The sequence below is a fragment of the Chanos chanos genome, chromosome 7, assembly GCF_902362185.1.
Source record: "Chanos chanos chromosome 7, fChaCha1.1, whole genome shotgun sequence".
Classification (NCBI taxonomy): Eukaryota; Metazoa; Chordata; class Actinopteri; order Gonorynchiformes; family Chanidae; genus Chanos; species Chanos chanos.
Window position 1 is genome coordinate 10,070,291 of NC_044501.1, and position 21,286 is coordinate 10,091,576.

The 21,286-nt window shown below is 43.1% G+C and overlaps 2 protein-coding genes across 3 annotated transcripts; one reads left to right on the plus strand and one right to left on the minus strand.

The window, feature by feature from the left end:
* Positions 1-4,870: 4,870 nt before the first annotated feature.
* actr2a (actin related protein 2a) lies at positions 4,871-17,045 on the minus strand. 2 transcript variants are annotated; one of them, XM_030780818.1, is made up of 10 exons: positions 16,961-17,045; positions 14,909-15,019; positions 13,363-13,377; positions 10,742-10,957; positions 9,368-9,440; positions 8,676-8,812; positions 8,356-8,505; positions 6,993-7,138; positions 6,211-6,343; positions 4,871-5,519 (listed from the first exon to the last, which is right to left on the minus strand). In XM_030780818.1, the coding sequence occupies exons 1-10, from the start codon at positions 17,006-17,008 to the stop codon at positions 5,349-5,351; spliced, it is 1,200 nt and encodes a 399-aa protein (XP_030636678.1). In that variant the 5' UTR covers positions 17,009-17,045; the 3' UTR covers positions 4,871-5,348. The 2 variants fall into 2 exon arrangements, with proteins under 2 accessions (XP_030636678.1, XP_030636677.1); XM_030780817.1 differs by lacking the exon at positions 13,363-13,377.
* A 596-nt stretch (positions 17,046-17,641) lies between these two features.
* Positions 17,642-20,669, plus strand: setd4 (SET domain containing 4). Its single transcript, XM_030780760.1, has 10 exons — positions 17,642-17,728; positions 18,102-18,197; positions 18,298-18,335; positions 18,452-18,540; positions 18,736-19,165; positions 19,643-19,817; positions 19,911-19,992; positions 20,095-20,175; positions 20,252-20,375; positions 20,488-20,669. The coding sequence occupies exons 1-10, from the start codon at positions 17,662-17,664 to the stop codon at positions 20,659-20,661; spliced, it is 1,356 nt and encodes a 451-aa protein (XP_030636620.1). The 5' UTR covers positions 17,642-17,661; the 3' UTR covers positions 20,662-20,669.
* Positions 20,670-21,286: the final 617 nt, after the last annotated feature.

Sequence of the window (21,286 nt, forward strand, 5' to 3'; positions counted from 1 at the left end):
AATACATTTGATTATTTTCGCTGGACCGCAAGTGCCCACGCACGTTCAGTTAGATATGTCATTCGATGAGCAGATGCCAGGGTCTGCTGGGTCCACCATTGGAGGAGATGATAGTGATGTCATAAAGGAAACAATGGAATCTTTAGACATGAGCCAATAGGATGTTCAGCCTCACTGATATTAATGAAAGCTCGGGCTCCCACTGTTGAAGTTACTTCCCTGAGAATTTTAAAATCTCATTTTCTTCACGTTGCTGGTTTCTGAGGCCAGACCAGCAGGAAGAAAGTCATAAAAACAAAGCTGATGGTGTTTATTTTTGTTAGGACGTGCATGTCAGGAGTTTTTCGCTGGGTATATCCCGGACGCTGGCTCTCAGGCAGTAAGGTTATTTGCAGACGCAGGAAGCGCAGGGTTGTCAGAACTAAAGTGTGGGCCAATCAGAGGAAGGAAGAGATGAGTGTATGTTTGTGTGTGTTTGTGTGTGTTTGTGTGTGTGTGTGCGCTAACTTTATTTCACTCTGATCCTTGTCTGTCTCCTGTACACCTAACAGACTCCGGAGAGAAATGCCATCCGGCCTTCAGCCGCAGACGAGTGTGTGTATGTGACTCATTGTGTGTGAGACACAGAGAGTCTCTCTCTCACACACACAAACAAACACACACACACACACACACGGCTGGTTGTGTATGTGAGCAGGAGTGTGTAGAAGTGCTGACTTCAGTTGATGGACAAATACTGGAATACACAAAAACTGCAATCCTGTAATACAGCTGTAATTACTACACAGAACAAAACACAACCGGGTTATGTGTGAGACACTCTCACACACACACACACACACACACACACACACACACACACAAATACTTTTGAATCAAGTTTCAATGAAGCCTTCATAGTCAGACTTACTGTACTACACCCCTGGTATCTGTATAACACATCAATTATAAGACATAAAATTTAGATCATATTTACGTAGGCTACACGGAGGTCAGAATTCACAGTCCACAATCCCATAACAAATGTGACATCATTATAAAAGTGAATTTTGTGAATTCTATAAATAATAATTCTAAATGAAAATTCACAATGGCAGCCCCGAGGAGATTCCTCTGGTGCTATGACTCCGGTCTGAGGTCAGATGTAGCCTGGCAATGCATGTGTGCGTGTGTATGTATGTGTATGTGTGTGTGTGCGCGAGTGACACTGTCAGAGTGCGAGCCTGGGCTTAATTTAACCAGGCCCCAGTCAGTCTGCCAGCTCTACTTTGTTTACATGGATCAAATCGGAAACAAATGTGAACACGATCCACCTCCCCCCCCCCCCCCATTACCTCTGCCCCTCCTCTCCTCTCCTCTCTCCCTCTTTCCCCTCTGGCAGCCCCTTCTATCTCAAACAGACCCATATGTGCTGTTTTTTCACTGGGTTCTGCTTTTCTGGGATGAGCACTCTGGAGAAATGTTCACTTTTTTAAACTCACAACAACAGATCTGAGATCAGCCACCGCAGCGGTTTTTGCCGTTTTCAAACAGACGTAACTTATCTCAGGTCAGCAAATACGGGTGACGCATCGTCCGCTCGGCCCCTAAAGGTCGCAAGAGGGAGGGAAGCTAAGGTTAAACAAATCGTCCGAGAGTTTTTTTTTTTTTTTTTCAAACTTCTTCCAACAGGATGAAGCCTATTCTTTTTTTTTTAAATAGCTTCCTCTTTTTAATGAATTGCCCGTTCTCTCCTTGTAAGAGCAGTTTCGTCGACGGAGCGTTCGTGAGAATCGGTTGTTCAGGAAAACCTTCGAGGAAGGAGAACCTTCTCCACCCAAAGTCACCCTGTGGACATAGACCTTTGTTCGCATTTTCGCTCCCTGCGTAAACTCTGTAAACTCTGTTGCGCTTTAAAAAAAAAAAAACTATCACAGAGAGTTCTTCCAAAATGAAACTTTTTTTTTTTTTTCCACTGACCCTAACCCTCCTCCCTCTGGCCATTCACTGAATTCAATTCTTCAACATCTGTAGAGGAGATGTATTTTTTTTTTTTTGCGGTTTGGAGTTGGGACTTTTATTTTTTTCTTGTTTTGTGTTGAAATCAAATCCATTGGAGTTTTAATATTGGCAATGTGATCAAGACGCCTGTTCGCCTCTCAACAACAACAGCTACAGAGCACAGAGAGAGAGCGAGAGAGAGAGAGAGAGAGAGAATGTTTCATATCATATGTATGAATACACTGTGGCTATAAAATGACCTGTGATGCAGTTATTCTAATGTGTATGGCTTATCACAATGGGCAGTAATTCCAGCCGTGGTAACACACCACACACTGAAGACGGACGGGAGTCAGTTGCCTCCTCTGCTACAACGCCTGTACAGTAAAGACCACAGCTTTCCAGATCTCACACACACACACACACACACACACAGGGAACATCCAGCTGAGACAAAAACAAAAGCAAAAACAGTAACATTGGAAGATTCAAGCACAAACCCTGGATCCTCATAGCTTATCACACACACACACACACACACACACACACACACACACACACACACAACAAAAGACGTCAGGTGTTTCTCCACATTTACAAATTTTTTGTTTACTTTATTTAAATCAGCGCTTGGCAGTATAACTACTGACAAAAACAAAAATAAACCTGGGGGAAGGAGGCCTGGGGGGGTGGGGGGTACAGAAAAACAAACTGTTGTATTAATCTATGACAATAACTGCACTTGGCACGCACTGAGGCATGTGACAAAAAACAAACAAAACAAAAACAAAACAAAAAAAAAAAACAAAAAAAAACAGAAAAGCTAGGAAAATCTTATATATTTCATTTATTCTCTGAGTGAAGTGCCTTGGTCGTGCACATGAAAACCAAACAACCACCTTTAAATATGATTTTCATGTGTAACACAATCCACATGATCAGCGTGGTCATTACCTTTATTATTATTGTTGTTCGTATTACAAACCATAATTCATGTACACACCCCTCCCCCATACACTATAATCATGAATCCATTATTATAATTGAGTTTCAACCACATAAACGTCAAATTTCTTTTCACTTCTTTTTTTTTTTTTTTTTCCTGTCGTTCGTCTTAACCTGGTACCTGTGAAAGTTACAATGCCTTTACGGAACCAGAGTCGCTGTTCAAAACTTGAAGTTTAAAATAAAAAAAATTACAAAAAGGGCGGGGGGAGGGGGAAACCGTATGTTTGGCAAAGGTGAGGACAAAAACATTAAGGTTTTGGAGAAGAGGTGTCTTCAGGTCTGCCCTCTTTAAAATGGCTGCCGTTTAACGCGGAAGGGAAAACTCGGAAAAAAAAAGAAAAGAAAAGAAAAGAAAAACAGTAACGATATCCCCCCCCAAAAAAGTCAACTAACATTAAAATAATAAAAATCAAAGCCTTTATTGGAATCCATTACGTTTCGTATGCAGGTCTTGTCACTGAATGAGGGGGGGGGGGGGGGAAGGAATGGTTCAAGACTGGAAGAATATAGCACTGCAACTGGGACAAGGTTTTACAGGTACCATACAAACACTTAACCACCGACACAAGGGATGTCAGACAGGAGAGTACCGTTACCGATGCTGATCTAGGATCAGGTCACTTGTCTTTAAGATGCTCTTAAGTCTTACAAACAACAAAAACCAAACTGAACTGAGGAGACCGCCATATAACCAAAGTCCTCATTTCTGTTGGAAGCAGTAAGATGTTCTGCTGGCCCGGGATGAGACTCCTTTGTTCCACTGCTCCGGTTAAGCATCAGGAGCTCAGGGGACCAGACGGATAACGGTTTGGATAATGGAGTGGGCTAGTTTGAGGAGAACCAGCTATGCGCCCAAAAAAAAAATCACACGATTTATTCAGATTATGCTGAGCAGAGGAACAAGACAAATAATGATCTTACATCAGCATTAAGGGGTGTTAACTCTCTGTCTAGACCAAAAAAAAAACTATGGGAAAATAAAGGCGATGTCCTAAACAAACGACTTGTACACCCCACTCAGTTCCAAACAAATGTGGAATAATTAGTTACGTGTGCCAAGACCAGTGCACTATGCCTACGATAAAAATAGCTTTAAGAAGAGGACACTAATTTTCCCCAGATAGCCACCAGTTCCTCTGGCAGCTGAAGCTTCCACTGATGAGAATGAAGCTGCGTGTTCTATCTCAAGGTTCCGCAGATTATGACATCACTGCTCTCTACTTCATTTGATTCTCCTAGTTCTAGAATGTAAGGAATAGAATGTCATGACAAAAACAGCCAAAGTGCACCCGTGTCATAATGAAAGCAGGCAAAAAAAAAAAAAAAAGACATACTGAGAGAAAATAAAAGTAAGAAAGCCATGGGAAAAAAAAAAAAAAAAAAAAGACAAGACAAGAACCCAAAAAAAAACCCCTCTCGATTTTTTTCTTTTTTTTCTCTTAAAGGCAGCCTGTCTCAACAGGATACAAGACGTTTGATACCATCGGCCATAAATACAATCATGCCCATCCTAATCTCCATAAATATGACAACGAATGAAAGCAAATGAAGTTCACTCTTGACATCTGGCCTACCCTGCAGGGTGATCTATACAAAAAAAAAAAAAAAAAAAACACTATTTCATTCTAGTTAACCGTTTCTTAACACTTGACATTTTTATTTGCCCCCCCCCACACCCACACCCACCCCACCCCAAACCCATCCCTCTTTTTCCTCTCTCTCTCTCTGCTTGGCCTTCATTGAAGCGAATGAGTTGTGAAGACAGTAGAGCACATGACAGCAGATGAGATGAAATGATAGATGGATGGATACAGTAATGGGGGGAGGGATGGAGAGGGTGGGGGGGGGGGTGGCAGACAGAGAGGAGGGTGCATTTTGGTAGCATAAACACACAGAGTTGTCTTGACGTAAAGTATCGTTTCTGGTGATTGGAGCCTTGTGATTTGCTCTCACGGGCCTGTATAAGTAAAGGGTTAGGAACAGCACCATGTTGGCTCCCTTCAAAGTATGTTCTCAAATCTGTGAAATTCAACGTGCCCCTTAACATTTGGAATGTCTCAAACATGGGGCGGTAAAGACTTCTAAACAGTCAAGTCACCCAAATCAAATCATTTCATACCAAGAGACAACCTTTTCCCATGTCTATACTATCAAAACATCACCCTGCTTGTGAAGTGAACCTCTGTATGTGTGTGTGCGTGCGCGCGCGTACGTGTGAAGGGAAGCGTACTTAATGTGTGAGTTTTGATATGAGAGTGTCTGTGTGTGTGTGTGTGTGTGTGCATGTAAAGGTTTGTGACTGTAAGTGTGTGCGATTGTGTGTGTGTGTGTGTGTGTGTGTGGGTGTGTATATGTTTGATTTATCTAACGGTCACTCCCAGTTTCTCCAGCACGCGTGTGCCTTTCTCCTGGTACTCTTGGCGCGTCATCCAGAAGTTGTCTTTGTCCTTCATGATATCTGCCAACACAGCTCCACCCAGGAACACCATGTGCTTACGGCGCGGAGGGTCCTCAATGCGGATCTTAAATTTCTACAGAGAGGAAGAGAGAGAGGCAGAGAGAGAGAGAGAGAGAGAGACAGGCAGAGAGAGAGAGACAGGCAGAGAGAGAGAGACAGGCAGAGAGAGAGAGAGAGAGAGAGAGAGAGAGGAAGAGAGAGAGGAAGAGAGAGAGAGAGAGAGAAAGAGAGGTTAAAACAAGCAAAGGCTGCTTTCATAGCTAACTGTTACCATGGACACAGCTTTACAAAAAAAAAGCAGGTTTTACTTAACGCCTGTCAGATCTTTACTGAAGTACACAACAAAATATTTGATGATGCCAAAGCGCATCACCGGTTTGGTGACCAAGAAGTGTTAAGGCACAGACACTTCTCTGTGCTGCAACGCATTTCACTTGTACGAATATCAATTTCAGGCCAAACCCAATACGTCACTGATCGGTATCTCAACAAGCAACACTTAGGACGTCGTCTTCAAATACAGTCTGAGGAAGGCATGTGCCAGAGCTCAACTCATTTGAAAACGTTTTTTTTTTTTTTTTTTTTTTTTTACATCAGCCGACAACTCTCTCATCGCTCCTCTCAAGGAGGATGTGGTTTTAAGAAGTGTCAAAAACAGTTCAGCCTTTTTATCCGACCTCATCGCCTCTTCAAAGCCTGGGACCCATCGGCCCCGACCGTTTTAAAGAGCGTCAGGGTTTTTTTTTGGGGTGTGTTCACTTTACCGAGAGTTTGTCGACGTCTCCCTTCAGCACTCTTTCCAGGTAGAGCTGCTTAAGTTCGCGTTCCAGACGAGAGGGAAGGCCTGGGTACATGGTGGAACCGCCCGAAAGCACGATGTGCTTGTAGAACTCGGCCCTGAGAGAGACGAATGTGGTGAATTTAGAAGTTAGAAGTACAAAGAGTGGAGGAAAAAAAAAAAAAAAAGGGAAGTAAACTGAAAACGAGGCAAAGTGTTTACATTTGCACATCCGCTCGATTCAGTTCAGTTTAAGAACCCGACACAGAAGATAAGCGTGTGAGCTCTGAAACAGCGGGGTTTGAAGATTTCATACACGTGTTGAAAGGAAGCAGATGCATTGCTACTCTGGTCCGTTATTACGACGTGTGTGACTTCAGATTTCTTTCCTCTCTGACGATCCTTGTCCCGACATTATTACAAGATTTTATTACGAGTTTTAAAACACTGTAACGAAAGAGCGGTGCCTAAAACCAACGGCCCGAAGGCCGGAGTAATCGCCAAAAAATTCTTTTCGGTTTTTGAGCGTGAGCTACAAGCTCTAGAAATCACAGCTTGATATTATAATCTGCCTGGTCCTCTATTTGAATGTTGTGTGTATGGGGGGGGGGGGGGGGGGGGGGGATCCTTTTCTGCGGCAGTTGTTTTAGGTCTGTGTGTGTGCTCTCTAGTATTTGTTATTCTATGTGTTTGATGAATGAGGCATTCTTGCTGTCTGTGTAGGTGTCCAATCCGGAGAGTGTGGGGTGGGGGGGGCTTGTGACTGACCTGGTATCGATGTCAGCGGCCTGGATGGTGTTGAAGAGGAGCTCGGCCACGCCCACACCCTCCACGTTAATGAGGTGGGGCTGGAAAAGTGCCTCTGGAGCCTCAAACCGCTCCCCTCCCACTTTAATCACCCTCCCATCAGGCAGCTAGAGAGAGAGAGAGAGAGAGAGAGAGATGAATACAACCATAGTTCTACTACTGTTACCATGGCAATGTCATATCCCAGAATTCCAAAAAAACATCATTTTAACTTATCAAATTTAAATCTCTCAGAATTTTTCCACTTCCTTCAGAGAAATTGCCCCAGCACAATAAGATTTTTGTATAAAATTTGAAGAGTAGGTTCTGATTGGCTCGATTTCGTTTCCTTGGCAACTGGATAATGGCCATTCTGTGACATACTCTAGAACAGTCAGATTCAAGCAGAATGAGTCTGTCCATTCACAGCTTGTCTTTCTACAGAATTTCTACAGAATCTGTGTTGAGTTTCTGTGTGTGTGTGTGTGTGTGTGTGTGTGTGTGTGTGTGTGTGTGTGTGTCTGAGGCAGCATAAAGAGCCCATTAACTGCAGTGCCGTCAGGAGGCGAGAACAGGATGTAGAAAACCAGACCAGCTTGTGGCCACACAGACTAATGAACCCAACAGGAAATGATGTCACAAAATAGACCACTGGTTGTAGGGCATAGGGGTGCCGCAGGGGGAAGAGCACAGAGAGAGAGAGAGAGAGAGGGGGGGGGGGGAGGGAGAGAGAGAGAGAGAGAGAGAGAGAGAGGAAAAAAGAGAGACGGGGGGGGGGGGGAGAGAGAGAGAGAGAGAGAGAGAAAAAAAAGTAAGAGAGGACATGAAGGCTTGGAGGATACAGTATTGAGGTGGTTTATGTGGTTAGTTCTTTGGTTCCACCCCTCATATCTTGCGTTGTGGGTTGCTAGGTAACCACTAGGCAAAAGCACCATACTGTAAAGCAGTTCTGGATGGCTCACCTGCAGTTTTTCACCTGAGCTCCACCAGATGGCAGCACTGAAAACCAGGGGTTTGTAGTACAATGCCTTTCCTACATTTAAAATTCTGCGCTCATGTCAGGGAACAGGATCTTTTATTTCAAGTGCTACAAGTGCTATTGCTTATGTATCACTTCCATTTAACCATGCTGTGATAATGATCAATTTAGTTAAAAAACAAAAAAAATGCAGTCGGCAAAACAGTGCAATAATTTCAGTCTTTATCGAACGTTCCTGAACCTATTGAACTTAAGTGAAATTGAATGGTTTCGAGTTGGTTTATTAAGGGGTGTACCTGTATGTATGGTGGTTTGTACATTAAAACAAATTAAAATATATTTAAAAAACAAACAAAGACCACTGACCGTATAGGACTCGACGAGGACGGTGGTCTCCAGGGCCAGTTTCTGTTCCTGCTCGATGTTGTAGCCCACATAACACAGCTTCTCCTTCATCATCCTCACTGTCTCAAAGTCTGCCGAGTGGTTAAAGGCATAGCCCCTCAACAACAACAGCTACGGAGCACACACACAGAGAGAGAGAGAGAGAGAGAGAGAGAGAGAGAGAAAGAGAGAGCGAGAGAGAGAGAGAGAGCGAGAGAGAGAGAGAGAGAGAGGAGACGTTACAAGGCTCCCTGACATTCCAACACATAAGATGTCTAACAGTGTGTGTGTGTTTTTTTTACCTTGATGAGGTAGCGCGTGATGTCTCTCCCAGCTATGTCTAGCCGCCTGGTCAGATGTGGCAGAGAGAAGCCCTCGTACACAGGACAGATGTGAGTGACACCGTCGCCCGAATCAACGACCACGCCCGTCAGCAGACCTGACATCACAGACACACACGGAGAATCTCACCTCATCTCAGCACTCACTAACACACACACACACACAATCATTTCACAGAACTCTATCTGAACACGCTATGAAAAACACCTCAAAGCTACAACGTCCTCTGGTCTAATCCAGAATAAAGCAATGTCATAATGATTTTTATTTGTTTTTGTTAAATGAATTCAGTTAAGGGGACTACCAAATATTTAAGGTAATACGGCTATTCGTTTTCTTTAAAAAAAAACTGTCTACAACACTAAGGCATTACTGAAAAAACTGGTGTTTCATCGCATAAAGAAATATTATATATTTACTGTCCTTCTTATACCATCAATCCCCTTCATGAAAAATTTACTATAAGAAAAACTGGAGTTATTTCATTGATGAAAATGCTACTCTGTTCCGGAAGAACTGAAAACAAATTCACTTAAATTAGGTTTTAAGAGACAAAAATGCTAACAGTTTGTTCTACGAGTTGTGATAACTGGGAACATGCCTTGCGAGATGTCCGACAGGCAAAAGTGATGTAATGGAAGTGTTACAGTACCTTGAGCATAAAGAGTGAGAACAGCCTGGATGGCTATGTAAACACCTGAGAACTGATATGTTTCAAACATCACCTACGGAAAGACAAGAAGGACAAAACACAAATCAGCACGGCGCTAGGGTAGAGAGGCTTGTACGAGACTTGACTTTTGAGAGCAAACACACAACGCCTACACAAAATTCCAATGCGGCAAGCTCTTTTTTTTTTTTTTTTTTTTGCTTACCGAAATGAAACTGTTCTATGATGGTCATGTGAGGTTGTTCAGGCAGACTGCGTGTAATGTGTTAAACAGCCTGTGGGTTTTCTCTCAGCTGTGCACTTTATACAGACTTGAAGTTGGGTGAAGTTGTTACTCTGGATCTGTGTCATACAGCACACGCATTTTCTTTGGTCCAGCTGCCTCACTGGGACGTGTACTCACCGGTCACTTTGTCAGAGACACCTGGCTGGTAGATACACCTTTTGGGTCGACAGCAGCTAAAGACTACATAGCTTGTCTGCTGTCATGAACAGTTTGCGTTAGCAATCTTCTGGCCTTTTATCATTGGTCAGTTTCTGACCATGTGACTGCTGTTGGCTGGATATTATTGGGTGTTGGACCACTCTCAACCCAGCAGTGACACTGTCATCAGTATGAACCCCCACCATTCGGCTGTGCCTTAGATACTCATACCACAAAAACACCCACTACCATGTCAGTTCCACGTCACTGCCATGTCACTGCCATGTTAGTGTCACTACTTTGTTGAGAATGGCTTGTTACGGAAATAACTGACTGTCGAATAAATTAACTGTTTCCCAGTTAACAGTGGTACTGTGGCCAGAGACTGACCATTGATAAATTGGGTAGGGGGTGGCTGACGAATTGTGCATGGCGACAGATGGGCTACAGTCTGTAATTGTCCTCCTGTACAGTGTACCTTTAGGGTAGGTACACCTGATAAATGTAGGCCCATAGTCGTGGTTTCTACTAGAGTGGACTGTGAGTGTATAAGTGTGAAGTTGTTGCCCTGGATCTGTGTTACTGTTAGTGATGAGTCACACGAGATCCAGACTAAACACACAGAAAAGCGTCTGATGGAACTCAAGCAGCCCGTGGTGGGACCAGTCTGAAGTCTGTGGTTTCTCTCTCCTTCACACAGTCAGAAACACTGTGTGAATCTGATTTTGACTTTGACTCAAACTTCCGTTGGAATTCAGCAGACATGGACAATGAAAACAGTGAGATAAGCCCATCTAAACATCTAAGGCATCCATCCTTATTTCACATCCAAAAACACACACACACACACATACATAGACGCACGGGCACGCACGCACGCTCACGCTCTCTCTCTCTCACTCTCTCTCTCTCACACACACACACACACACACCTCGATGATCTTTTCGCGGTTCTTGGTAGGGTTCATGGGGGGTTCGGTGAGGAGGATTTTGCAGTTGCGGGAGTCGATGTTGAGCTTCTCTGGGCCGAAGGTGTAGTCCCACAGGTGCTTCATGTCGTCCCAGTTCCTGACGATGCCGTTCTCCATCGGGTAGTTCACCTCCAGCATCGACCTCAGCTCGCTGGCCTCATCACCCACCATCAGGTCCTGAACAAAGGTCACAGGGCAAAGGTCACCGGCCAGATCTAATGCTTGAGTGTGTCCAAGACAGAGACGGTACTAGGCTAGTGGTGAAATGAAGTTTTCAGATGAAATCGGTTTTCATCTTTGGTTTAGTTGTTCTAGTAGGGGTTGGTACTGATAAGGTTTTGTCCTGTACCAGGTGGACAGGATCAAATCTAAATATAAGATGGATTTTACATATTGTTTTGGCTACACTTTAGTCAGTTAGATCTAAAGAAGTTTCCCCGCTTGACGCTACACAAATAAAGGCTAATTTCTACGGTTTAGTCAGTTAGTTTCCATGAATAGGAGCTACTTTTTTTTTTTTTTTACCCCACATCCTTCCTGTGAATCCATGCCAGGAAAATTTAACTGGACCATAAAGACAAGAAGAAACGTCAAAGAAACACACAGTGAAAATTTGTACCATGACAAACCCGACACCTGAGGCCACCTACCACAGGACGGGCTAAGATTAGGCCTCATTAAAAAAAAAACAAAAAAAAAAACAGCACAACAGATGGTGAGAGAAGAGACAGAAACATCCGGAAAGAGGGTAAGTAATGCTACCGCTACGTCCATGCAGAATGCAGCTAATAGATTTACCTACATGCTTGCATGCCACAAGTATCTTCTATCATAGCGGAGAGAAAGGTTGACTGTGACAAACTTGGTCTTTCAGACCAGGTCAAAACCACATGAAAGAGAGCATTCTGTTAACGCTTCCTCATCTGTCAAGATGCCCGGTTCTAAGATTAACGCAGTTCTGAGAAACTTCAACCGCACATTAAGAACAATGAACGAACCTAAAAATAGCGAGCGTCTTCTTTGATTCTGTTGTTTTATTTGTTCAAAGGACGGTGGAAAAAGCTTTTTTTTTTTTTTTTAAAACAAAACGAGGAAAAAGGATCAAAGCTAAACCGTGAAGGTCACAATGACTGCATATCCTCTCGTGTCTGTTCTCATCTCGCTTTAATCAAAAAAAAAAAAAAAAAAAAGAGGTGAAATTCAGTGTTTACGATGCCTCAGTAACCCTAACCTTTTACCGAACCCTGAACTAACCCCAACTCTGCTGTGCACACAACAGCGGGTCTGTGCTAAAGAGGAGCAGTTCCTGCTGAAACCAATTGGCAGAATCACAAGGCGAACTTGGAGACTGTGAGGATCTTTTCTGTGTGTGTGTGTGTGTGTGTGTGTCGGAGATGCCAGTCGACAAAGACACGCACAGTCGGTCATTCGGTCGACGCTGACACTTCCGTGTCTCCACAGCGAGCTGTCTGTCTGGACACATTCAATGGGCTGTCGTTTGGTTGTCAGTGAATGACATAAGGGTTCTGGTTCACATTCATCCTGGGACTAAAAACAGTTCTTCCTCTTTTTGGCAAGAAAATTTGAAGATGAGACAACTCTTCCCTGTTTGGTAATATATGTGTGTGTGTGTGTGTGTGTGTGTGTGTGTGTGTGTGTGTGTGTGTGTGTGTGTGTGTACGTGTGCATATGCGTGTTAGTTTTCATACGTCACTCGAGCTATCATGGGTGACTTTAACTGAAGAGTCTGCTTGGTTGTCTACAAATATTCACCAAGCTATTTTTTTTTTTTTTTTGGCTGGGCCATCTAGATGAATAATTTTTGTGAACATGAGTCACAGGAAAAAATAAATAATTAAATAAATAAACAGAATCCACTAGCTGTAAAAACAGGCCCTAAATAGACAGAAATACCTACAGGCGTCGTAAACTCAAATGAAGCTGAAAACCACTTCCTCAGATTCAAGGTGACAAACTCAAACTCTAAAGCAAAAAAAGATGACAAAGAACTCTATAAGTTGCATACCTACAGCTGCCGATTTGCTGAGTGAAGCGTGTAAACTTTTAAACTCATCAGCAGATTCCATTTCCTATCTTCTGGCCTTAAATCACTATATATAAGGACATCGGTATAGTGTGAAGCTGGTGTGCTCTCAGTTTGACAGCTTATGTAAATGAGTTGAGAAAGAGTGTTGATCATGTTGACTGAGTACTACAGCACAGTCGCAAATGTATGCATCAAATACCATGGACAAGTGCATTATGATCAGTGTCAGGTGGGGATTATGAAGAGGTAGTGGGGTTTCCTTGGGGTTAATGGAAGGGAAAGGGTAGAGGGAAGGTTAAAAAAAAAAAAGAAAAAAAAAGAAAAAGAAAAAAAACACAGCAAAAAGCTAAAGAGATGCATGGGAAACAGAACCAATCACAAATGCAATACAGTTTTCTCTCATCAGTCTCCAGGTTAAAAAAAAAAAAAAAAAGCAGAGAGCTGGAACTTCAATTCAACACACTCCAACCCAACACAGACACACACACACACACACACACACACACACACGCGCGCACACACCATACACACTTACCATCTTTTTGGAATTCTAGAGAACCTCATCAGGAAAAGGGGAAGAAGAAAAAAAAAGAATGAAAGGAGAGGAGTGCGCAGAGGACAAGAGAAGAAGGGAAGAGTAGATGAGAGGAGAAGTGATGGGAGACAGGAAAACTGGGTAACAGATGAAAATCAGAAAACCGAAAATATAAACCAACGACGTGAAAAAAAAAAAATCTTTTTTTTTTTTTTCCACGTGCACTTACACTGAGGTGAGGTAAAGCAATACATGACCGTTTATCAAGACCTACATAAAAAAAATTGAAGTGAAAGAGAAGGTGTCTTTTCAATTAATCAGAATGAACGGCCTCTCGCCACTAAATCCTCTCTCACTTGAGTCTAACAATATACACCTCCCAGATTTAAAGTATGATTCAGTCGATTCACGATAAGAGGGTGCAATGTTATCAGGAGCTGGGAGTGTTAATGTGTAACCACCGATGACATTGTTACAACTACGGTCGGAGCAAAAATCAACAAAACTCCATAAAGCTACACCCCCCAATCAAAGTTTAAAAAAAAAAAAAATAATAAATCAATACGAGAGAGAGAGAGGGAACACCCTGGTCTGTCGTCCGTCGTGTGTAACTGGTTCACTGAGGAGACAATGCACAAAGGGAGCTTTGAGAAAATAAATCAATAAAAGCCAAGTGTTATAAATTACCGTTCGTTACAGAAGGGGAAAAAAAACGCCTGGATTACAGCTGTGAGATTTAAAAAAAAAAACAACAAAAAAAACCCATTAAATCGGTACGCCATCAAAATGTGTCATATTTAAGACACTTTAAAAGTGATTTTGTTACTGCTTTATGCTTTGTGTTTACTGCTGCAAGAGGACATTACGCACCTGAGCTAAAAAAAGAAAGGAAAAAAAAAACCCCTCTTCGATCCCATTAGAAACAAGGCATCTGATCTACACACACACACACACGTGTGTGTGTGTGTGTGTGTGTATATATATATATATATATATATATATATATATATATTTATTTGTATGTGTGTGTGTGCGTGTGTATATATGGGGGCGACACTGTGCTGTTTCTGCAGGGCTCAAGACTAACTTCGGAGGATATGAATCAGCACAAAGTCACCAACCACAATCAATCGAAAAGTCAGTGAATTCGCTGTGCAGTGCGCAGTATCTTTCAAACTGAAAACGAATATCATAATTTGGAGAAAAAGGGGTCACGGCTCGGTTCATGTCACCTATCCTAGATTCTTGGCGCAAATCCTGGGGGTTTGAAACGTTTGTCTGGGTTTGAAATGCGATCAGTTTCATAGGGAGATCATTTCACGTCACCCTGTGACTGGCTTAATTCTGAATCTGACAAAATGACTTTATGGTTGATGTGGTTTCCTCAAACCAGTAGAACTATGCTTAGGGGAGAAGAGGAGCGTGGGAAAGGGGAACTGGATGTAGGGGGTGTCGGAGGTTACGTGGACCCCTAGAAAGGAGGCTAGGGGGAAAAGGCTGATTGTGGACGAGCCCCTAAAAGCGCCAGAAAAGAGATGGCGTTTACCTTGATCTCGATGTTGCCCACTTTTGCCGTGGAGCGAATGATTGGCCGCCCCACCAGGGCGGGAAAGATGTGTTCTGGGAAGTTGGAGCCAGCATAGCCACACTTGACAAACTGAAAGAAAAGGAACAAAGGGGGGGGGGGGGATGAATGAGTGACGGGTAAGACAGTTATTCAACAGGAAATATTAATGACGCCTTCAAGATCAAGCTCTAAATAACCACAATCAACAGCCACACGGCCTCATGATCTCTAGCACGTAAGGTAATGTTCCAGAACCTGGACAAAAATGAAAGAGTGGAGAGACCAGTGAATGTCTGAAAATTTGGCTTTTGTTTAGCTTCTTCACATCTTTTTATTATTACTATTATTATTATTATTATCATTAAAAGCTTTTAAATCTAAAAATTCTAAAAGCACTCCCGTTTTCATCTGCACATAAAACTAAGAGCATAAAATAAAAGAGTTCATTTGTCATTGTTACCAGGATTTGATATATTTTCATAGCCTGGTGCTTAATCACATCTCTTATTCTCTAACAATGACTATAGTCTATAGAATAAAGAAGCACAAAGCGAAGGGTTTAACAGGCCCTAACAGGCAGTCCTGAGATCAGAGTAGCCTTATATGGTTCAGCAAAGGTGAACAGTCACAGGTTTGTACACAAGTCACCAAACGCGCGCTCGCACGCGCACGCAAACACACATACACCCAGAGGCAACCCAACCCTTTTAGCTTAATTCAGCAAAGCACTTTAGAATACATATGTATAAACGCATCAGAGCTATGTCATCAAGAATGTTACCGTGAGTCTCTGCCTCTGAGAGTAGGTGAGGCGTGAAAATGTTAATGCTGAATAAAGAGAGATTCTTTATGTCAAACAGCTAACAAAACTGGTTGAGGAGTTCCAACCGGGTCTGTTCTAGTAGAACAAGACCAAAGTGTGGGGAGCATTGTATTAACACTGTTTTTCACAGTCTGAGATGTTACAGCCTAGTTCCTCTGTGCTAGAAACGCGGAATCTGGCGTCAGCGCGGCTCAGACGAAAACGACCCACTCACAACCTATTTATGGCAAACTAAGAACCTGGAGAAGCAGATTTCCGCAACATGCTTACTAAAGCTTCCCCACAATTAAAATATTCAAGTTCGCTAACTTGTTTGTGTTGGGCCATTAGATTCATTGATTTACTGGCGTCACAAATAATTTATTCCCATAAAATAGGTACATTAAAACAGAAACGGCGCTGTGCCCGTGTATATGAAAGTTTATTAAAAACTACACAAAATCGCAAAATCTGAGTAAGAATTTCCTTCAATCTGAGCATAATGTTACGATAAGCTTTGTGAAGGATATGAGCGACACAGATAGCGGTTCTACTTCATTCCATGAATGCAATGCACGGTTCACATCATAGATAAGAGGTGCATCAGTTCTCACTCTGCACTTCTGCAACTTCCTTCCTAAACCCTAAACCAGATGTCACAAGTCATTCGGAAGCTGACGTTAGCTGGCTAGCCAACCACAGCAATCAATGAAGCTAGCGGGTTGAATAGCTAGCTTGCCGCCCAGACTAGAGAGAAAAGTGCAACCTCGATTAATATTTGTAAATGATGATTAATGCATCATTCGAAACGACATTAATTCATCAGTCCCAATGAGATCGGAGATCTATGGGCACGTGCGATAAATCATAAGAACGGAATATTACAAGCTAGTTAGTTAACACCCAAGTGAATGGCTAGCTAGCTATTTCAACGGTGCATTTTAAACTACACCCACCCAAGTCCAAAGACAGTCTCACATATGCATTATGAGGGTTCTATTATAATGAATAATCTATGATGATATACAAATCCCTAACTGTCAATCAAACAGCTGCACATTCCTTTGACTAGTACACTTCCATTCGTTAATAAGCTAACTAGCCAATGATAAGGCACCATACTTCCTGTTTCAGTCAATCTGTTTCCACACCTAAAAATGCACCGCTGAAAATCGGTGAGCAAAATGGGTCATTGTCGGTGCTAAGACCTAGTTTACTTCCATACTTACCCCGGTTCCATTGTCACAGACCACTACTTTCCTTCCTTGACTGTCCATTTTTTCCAGAATCTAAGAACCCACAGACCTGTCCTGCCCAACTTTCTGTCCCAGCTACGTGAACAGAGCAATAGTAATACGTTCTCAAGATGGCCTCCGAAAAACATCCATTTATCAAAATAAAAGTTCAAGCGTAATAAGAGCCCTTTTCTCTATTACAGACATTTAAAATGCTTTACACTGTTGAAAAACTACACCGGGAATGGAAGTGATATATTCCAATAGGGTGTGTGGTAGTCATTTAAACTCACTTTGGCAAAAAAAACCCAAAATTTCATTTGATCAACACAGTCCATGATCAACCGCCATTTTTATGGACAACCGTTGCTTATTGATGCTTGATTCATGGAACTGAAATTTGCGCAGATAACCTGATCTGTATATTACATTTAGCTCTACTAGACTCTAACTATGCTTTACAAATTGCATAATGTACGGCCAGTTGACTTACACACGACCAAACAGTCTAGGTTCGACGAAACACATGGCACTGGTCAGTTCTGATGAAAATTCTCTAAAGCTTTCCCTCAGCTGAGGTGTTCACCGCGTCATTACAGAACGAACCAGATATTAGCATCAATATCAGCCACAATGACACTATACAAACTTTAGGGGAGTCGCCTCTCCTGAATGACGGTTCGAAGAATCACACCATGAGAAAACGAACTGGAAGAAGAGCAAGAAAAAAACGAAGGAAAAGAGAGAAAGGAGTCCAAACTGGTATTTACTCTCCGTCAATATCATTTAGTTAAATGCCAGTATATTTTATGTACTCACTGAGACGCGCTCGCCCTAGTGTAAATGATAATGCGAATTTGTAATCCTTCTAAAACATTAAGTGTCCAGATCCCCTCAGCTCCCTTCATATCAGTTCAATGCAACAGGAACGTCGGCTGCTGTCCGGTCATTGACAAGGCTGTTCGCAAAGGCTGGTGTAAAAACTCCATAAATAGGAATGTGTGTGTGTGTGTGTGTGTGTGTCTTGGGAGGAAGGGGGAGTACTTAAAGAAAATGGGAGACGGCAGACTTATCTCCCTTGGACGTTTCGCCTACATGAGTGAAGGGCGTGATCGTTGTGTTGTTGTCTGTGCAGTAAGCCTGGCGCATGAATCTCAGTTCGTGGACCTGCGAAAGTGGCTGAAAGAAAGGGGCTTCACCTCTCAGTGCCTAATCCCTGCCCGCTTCCCTGGTATGCTGTTTCATTCATTTTAAGACCAACAATACATTTGTGTGATAATTTGTGTCATAGTTTCTAGAAACAATGTCATTTTAATCCTTCTCACCTCTAGATACAGGTAGAGGACTTATGACCACCCAGGCTATTAAGGTGACTTGAGTATATACACACGCATGCACACACACATGCACACACACAATTCCTCTAATCATCCAGAATGGTCACGGAGGGAATCACCTGTAATATTTCTCTGTTTCATTCAACAGGCCAATGATTTAATCATCTCCTTACCTGAAAAATGCCTGCTGACCACTAACACAGTCCTGGGGAGTTACATGGGAGAATACATAAAGAGGTAAGTTTGCAAATCGCAGACCGTGCACTCGCACAGGTACTCTAATATGTTGGATGTTTATTGACAGTAGCGTAAAAGTATCTCCTAAATAGAAATCAAACAGCAGTTTAAATAATAAAACAACCGTAATTGATTTAGAAACTATTAATGTTATTGTCTGAATTAAAACGTTCCTTTGTGGTCATCATGTTCCAGGTGGCATCCACCAGTTTCTCCACTTCTGGCTCTCTGCTCCTTTCTCATCGCTGAGAGACACTTTGGAGATGAGTCCCAGTGGAAACCTTACATCGGTGCCTTGCCGAAATCTTACACGTGCCCCGTGTATTTCCCCAGTGACGTCACGGAGCTCCTGCCTGCGGGCCTCCGCCGAAAAGCCGAGGAACAGAGGGAACAGTTTCGGGAGTTTTACTCGTCCTCTTTGGCTTTTCTCCGCTCCCTCCGGCCCCTGTTCGCTCAACCCGCGGAGGAGATATTTACCCAGGACGCACTGCGCTGGGCGTGGTGCAGCGTGAATACACGCACGGTCTATATGGAGCATCCTCGGAGGGAGTGCCTGTCCAGAGATACAGACGTGTACGCGCTGGCCCCATATCTCGACCTTCTTAACCATTCTCCCGATGTCCAGGTTAGTTCAGAGCATCCGTGGCGCGCCACTAGGGACGGGTTAGGGCTAGGGGCGGAGCTCTTGTGTTTGAACCGGCGTCGTTTAGAAGGTCTGAAGGTAGTGGACGGCTTGATTTGGCTCTCGCTGGCGTTGTTGGAACTGAAATATTGCGTACTTGATCTGCTAAGCCAAAGGTGAGTGCCATGGACAAAAATGCCCCTCAGGACCAACCACAGAAGGGGATGAGCAGTATGATGACTGGCAAGAGAACAGGGCCGCAAATGATTGGCTATGGAGACAACCCCTGACTACATTCTTTTTCCCTTTTGTGGACTTCTTTGCACGTATTTGTGGATTGTGATTCTCCCTAGTTGCTGAAACTGGTCTAAAAGTTGTAATATGCAATGATTCACAAATGTAGATTTGTCTATGTTACTGCAGAGGTATACATTGGTAATTTTTGCTTTTTTTTGGTACACAACCGCACTTGTGTTGTAGGTAGAGGCTGGTTTCAACAAGTTTACCCAGTGTTATGAGATAAGGAGCATCCAAGGCTGTCCCAGGTTCCAGCAGGTTTTCATCTGCTATGGTCCCCATGACAACCAGCGCCTCCTTCTGGAATATGGTTTTGTCGCCCCTGGCAACCCCCACAGAGTGGCCTACGTTGATCCAGGTGAGACCGCGTAGTGTCATAGACTTGCCTTTTAAATCTTGGTGTTTTTTTGCACGGGCATTCTGAGCTATAATGTAATTCTTGTCACCCTAGGTGTTTTAAAGCTGTGTTTAAAAAGAGATGATAAGCAGCTTGCACAAAAGCTGCTTTTTCTGAGGGACAATAAATTTTTGGAGTGAGTATATTACATCCCATAATCTCAACTTTATGGTATTGACACTATTCTCTGTTAAGTCTCTGCTTTCAAATTAAAAGTCTTTCATTCCTATACTACTAGGAACCTGACCTTCGGGGCAGATGGACCCTCCTGGAGGCTGATGACAGCTCTTCGACTGTTGTCACTGAAGCCGGAGCAATAGTAAGAAATTTCCTTTTTAACATAACGTTCAAAAACATTTTATGAGAAAGCAGAGTCAAATTAGTATCGTTTTCAGCTCAAGTTGGAAAAACGTCCTCTTGGGGGCAGCAGTGAGCCACGATAGAGAGGAGTGGTGCATTGAAATGGCCCATAAGCTTTGCCGCTACCTAACGGAGGACACCACCAAAGCACTGGAGCAGGTCAGCGTTACATTTCAATGCAAAATAAATCGTGAACATGGAATGATAAAATGTTAAATATTAACATCAGAACTCCTTTCTTTTCTTTTTTCTTTTCTTTTTTTTCTGACAGTTATCTCGGCTGAAACAGGGTGCGACCCAGGCTCACTTGGAGCAACTCGGTGTTGTAGAAACCCTGAGACGCGAAGAGCAGGGGATTCTGGGGCACTCACAACAAGTTCTCCACAGCCTCCGGCAACAACTGTTGCCATGCCGACGGAGCGACACTCCAGGCGAAGAACACTGAGTAGCCAGGAGCCTTCGCATGTTGAAACTGTGAATCTCTGCCAAGGCATGAACGCAAGCCAAAGAAGAGTAAGGGGGGGGGGGGGGGGGGTGGCATAGATATGATACAATAGGCTTTCACTATTTCCAATCAGAGCCAGAGACAACATCACGCTTTGTGAGGGCCTCTACAATATTGAACTCAAGACCGTTAGACTCCTGGCTTATCCCGTGTGAGTGGAGCTGCTCTAAAAGACATACATTCTCATCTGAACTCAAGCTTGTCCTCTTTACTGATGAATGTTGTGGGGGGCAAGAACCGAACAAGAGAAAAAAGAAGAGAGAGAGAGAGAGAGAGAGAGCGAGCGAGAGAGAGCGAGCGAGAGAGAGAGAGAGAGAGAGGGCAGAGAGAAAAACAGTTCATTCACTTGAATGCATTACGCCCCCCTCACGCAGGGGGTTCTGTCACGCACGCTGAATAGACTAATCTATCTGAGGAATGAGGAGCTGTCAGAAACAGAGCCAAAAACACACACGCGCGGTCGAGGGGGGCACGTTCCCACCGCAGACATTAGATTTTGAGACCGTTTGTGTCTTTTCTGGTCAAGTAAACAATCAAATATAACAACATAAAAAAACGTATAGGG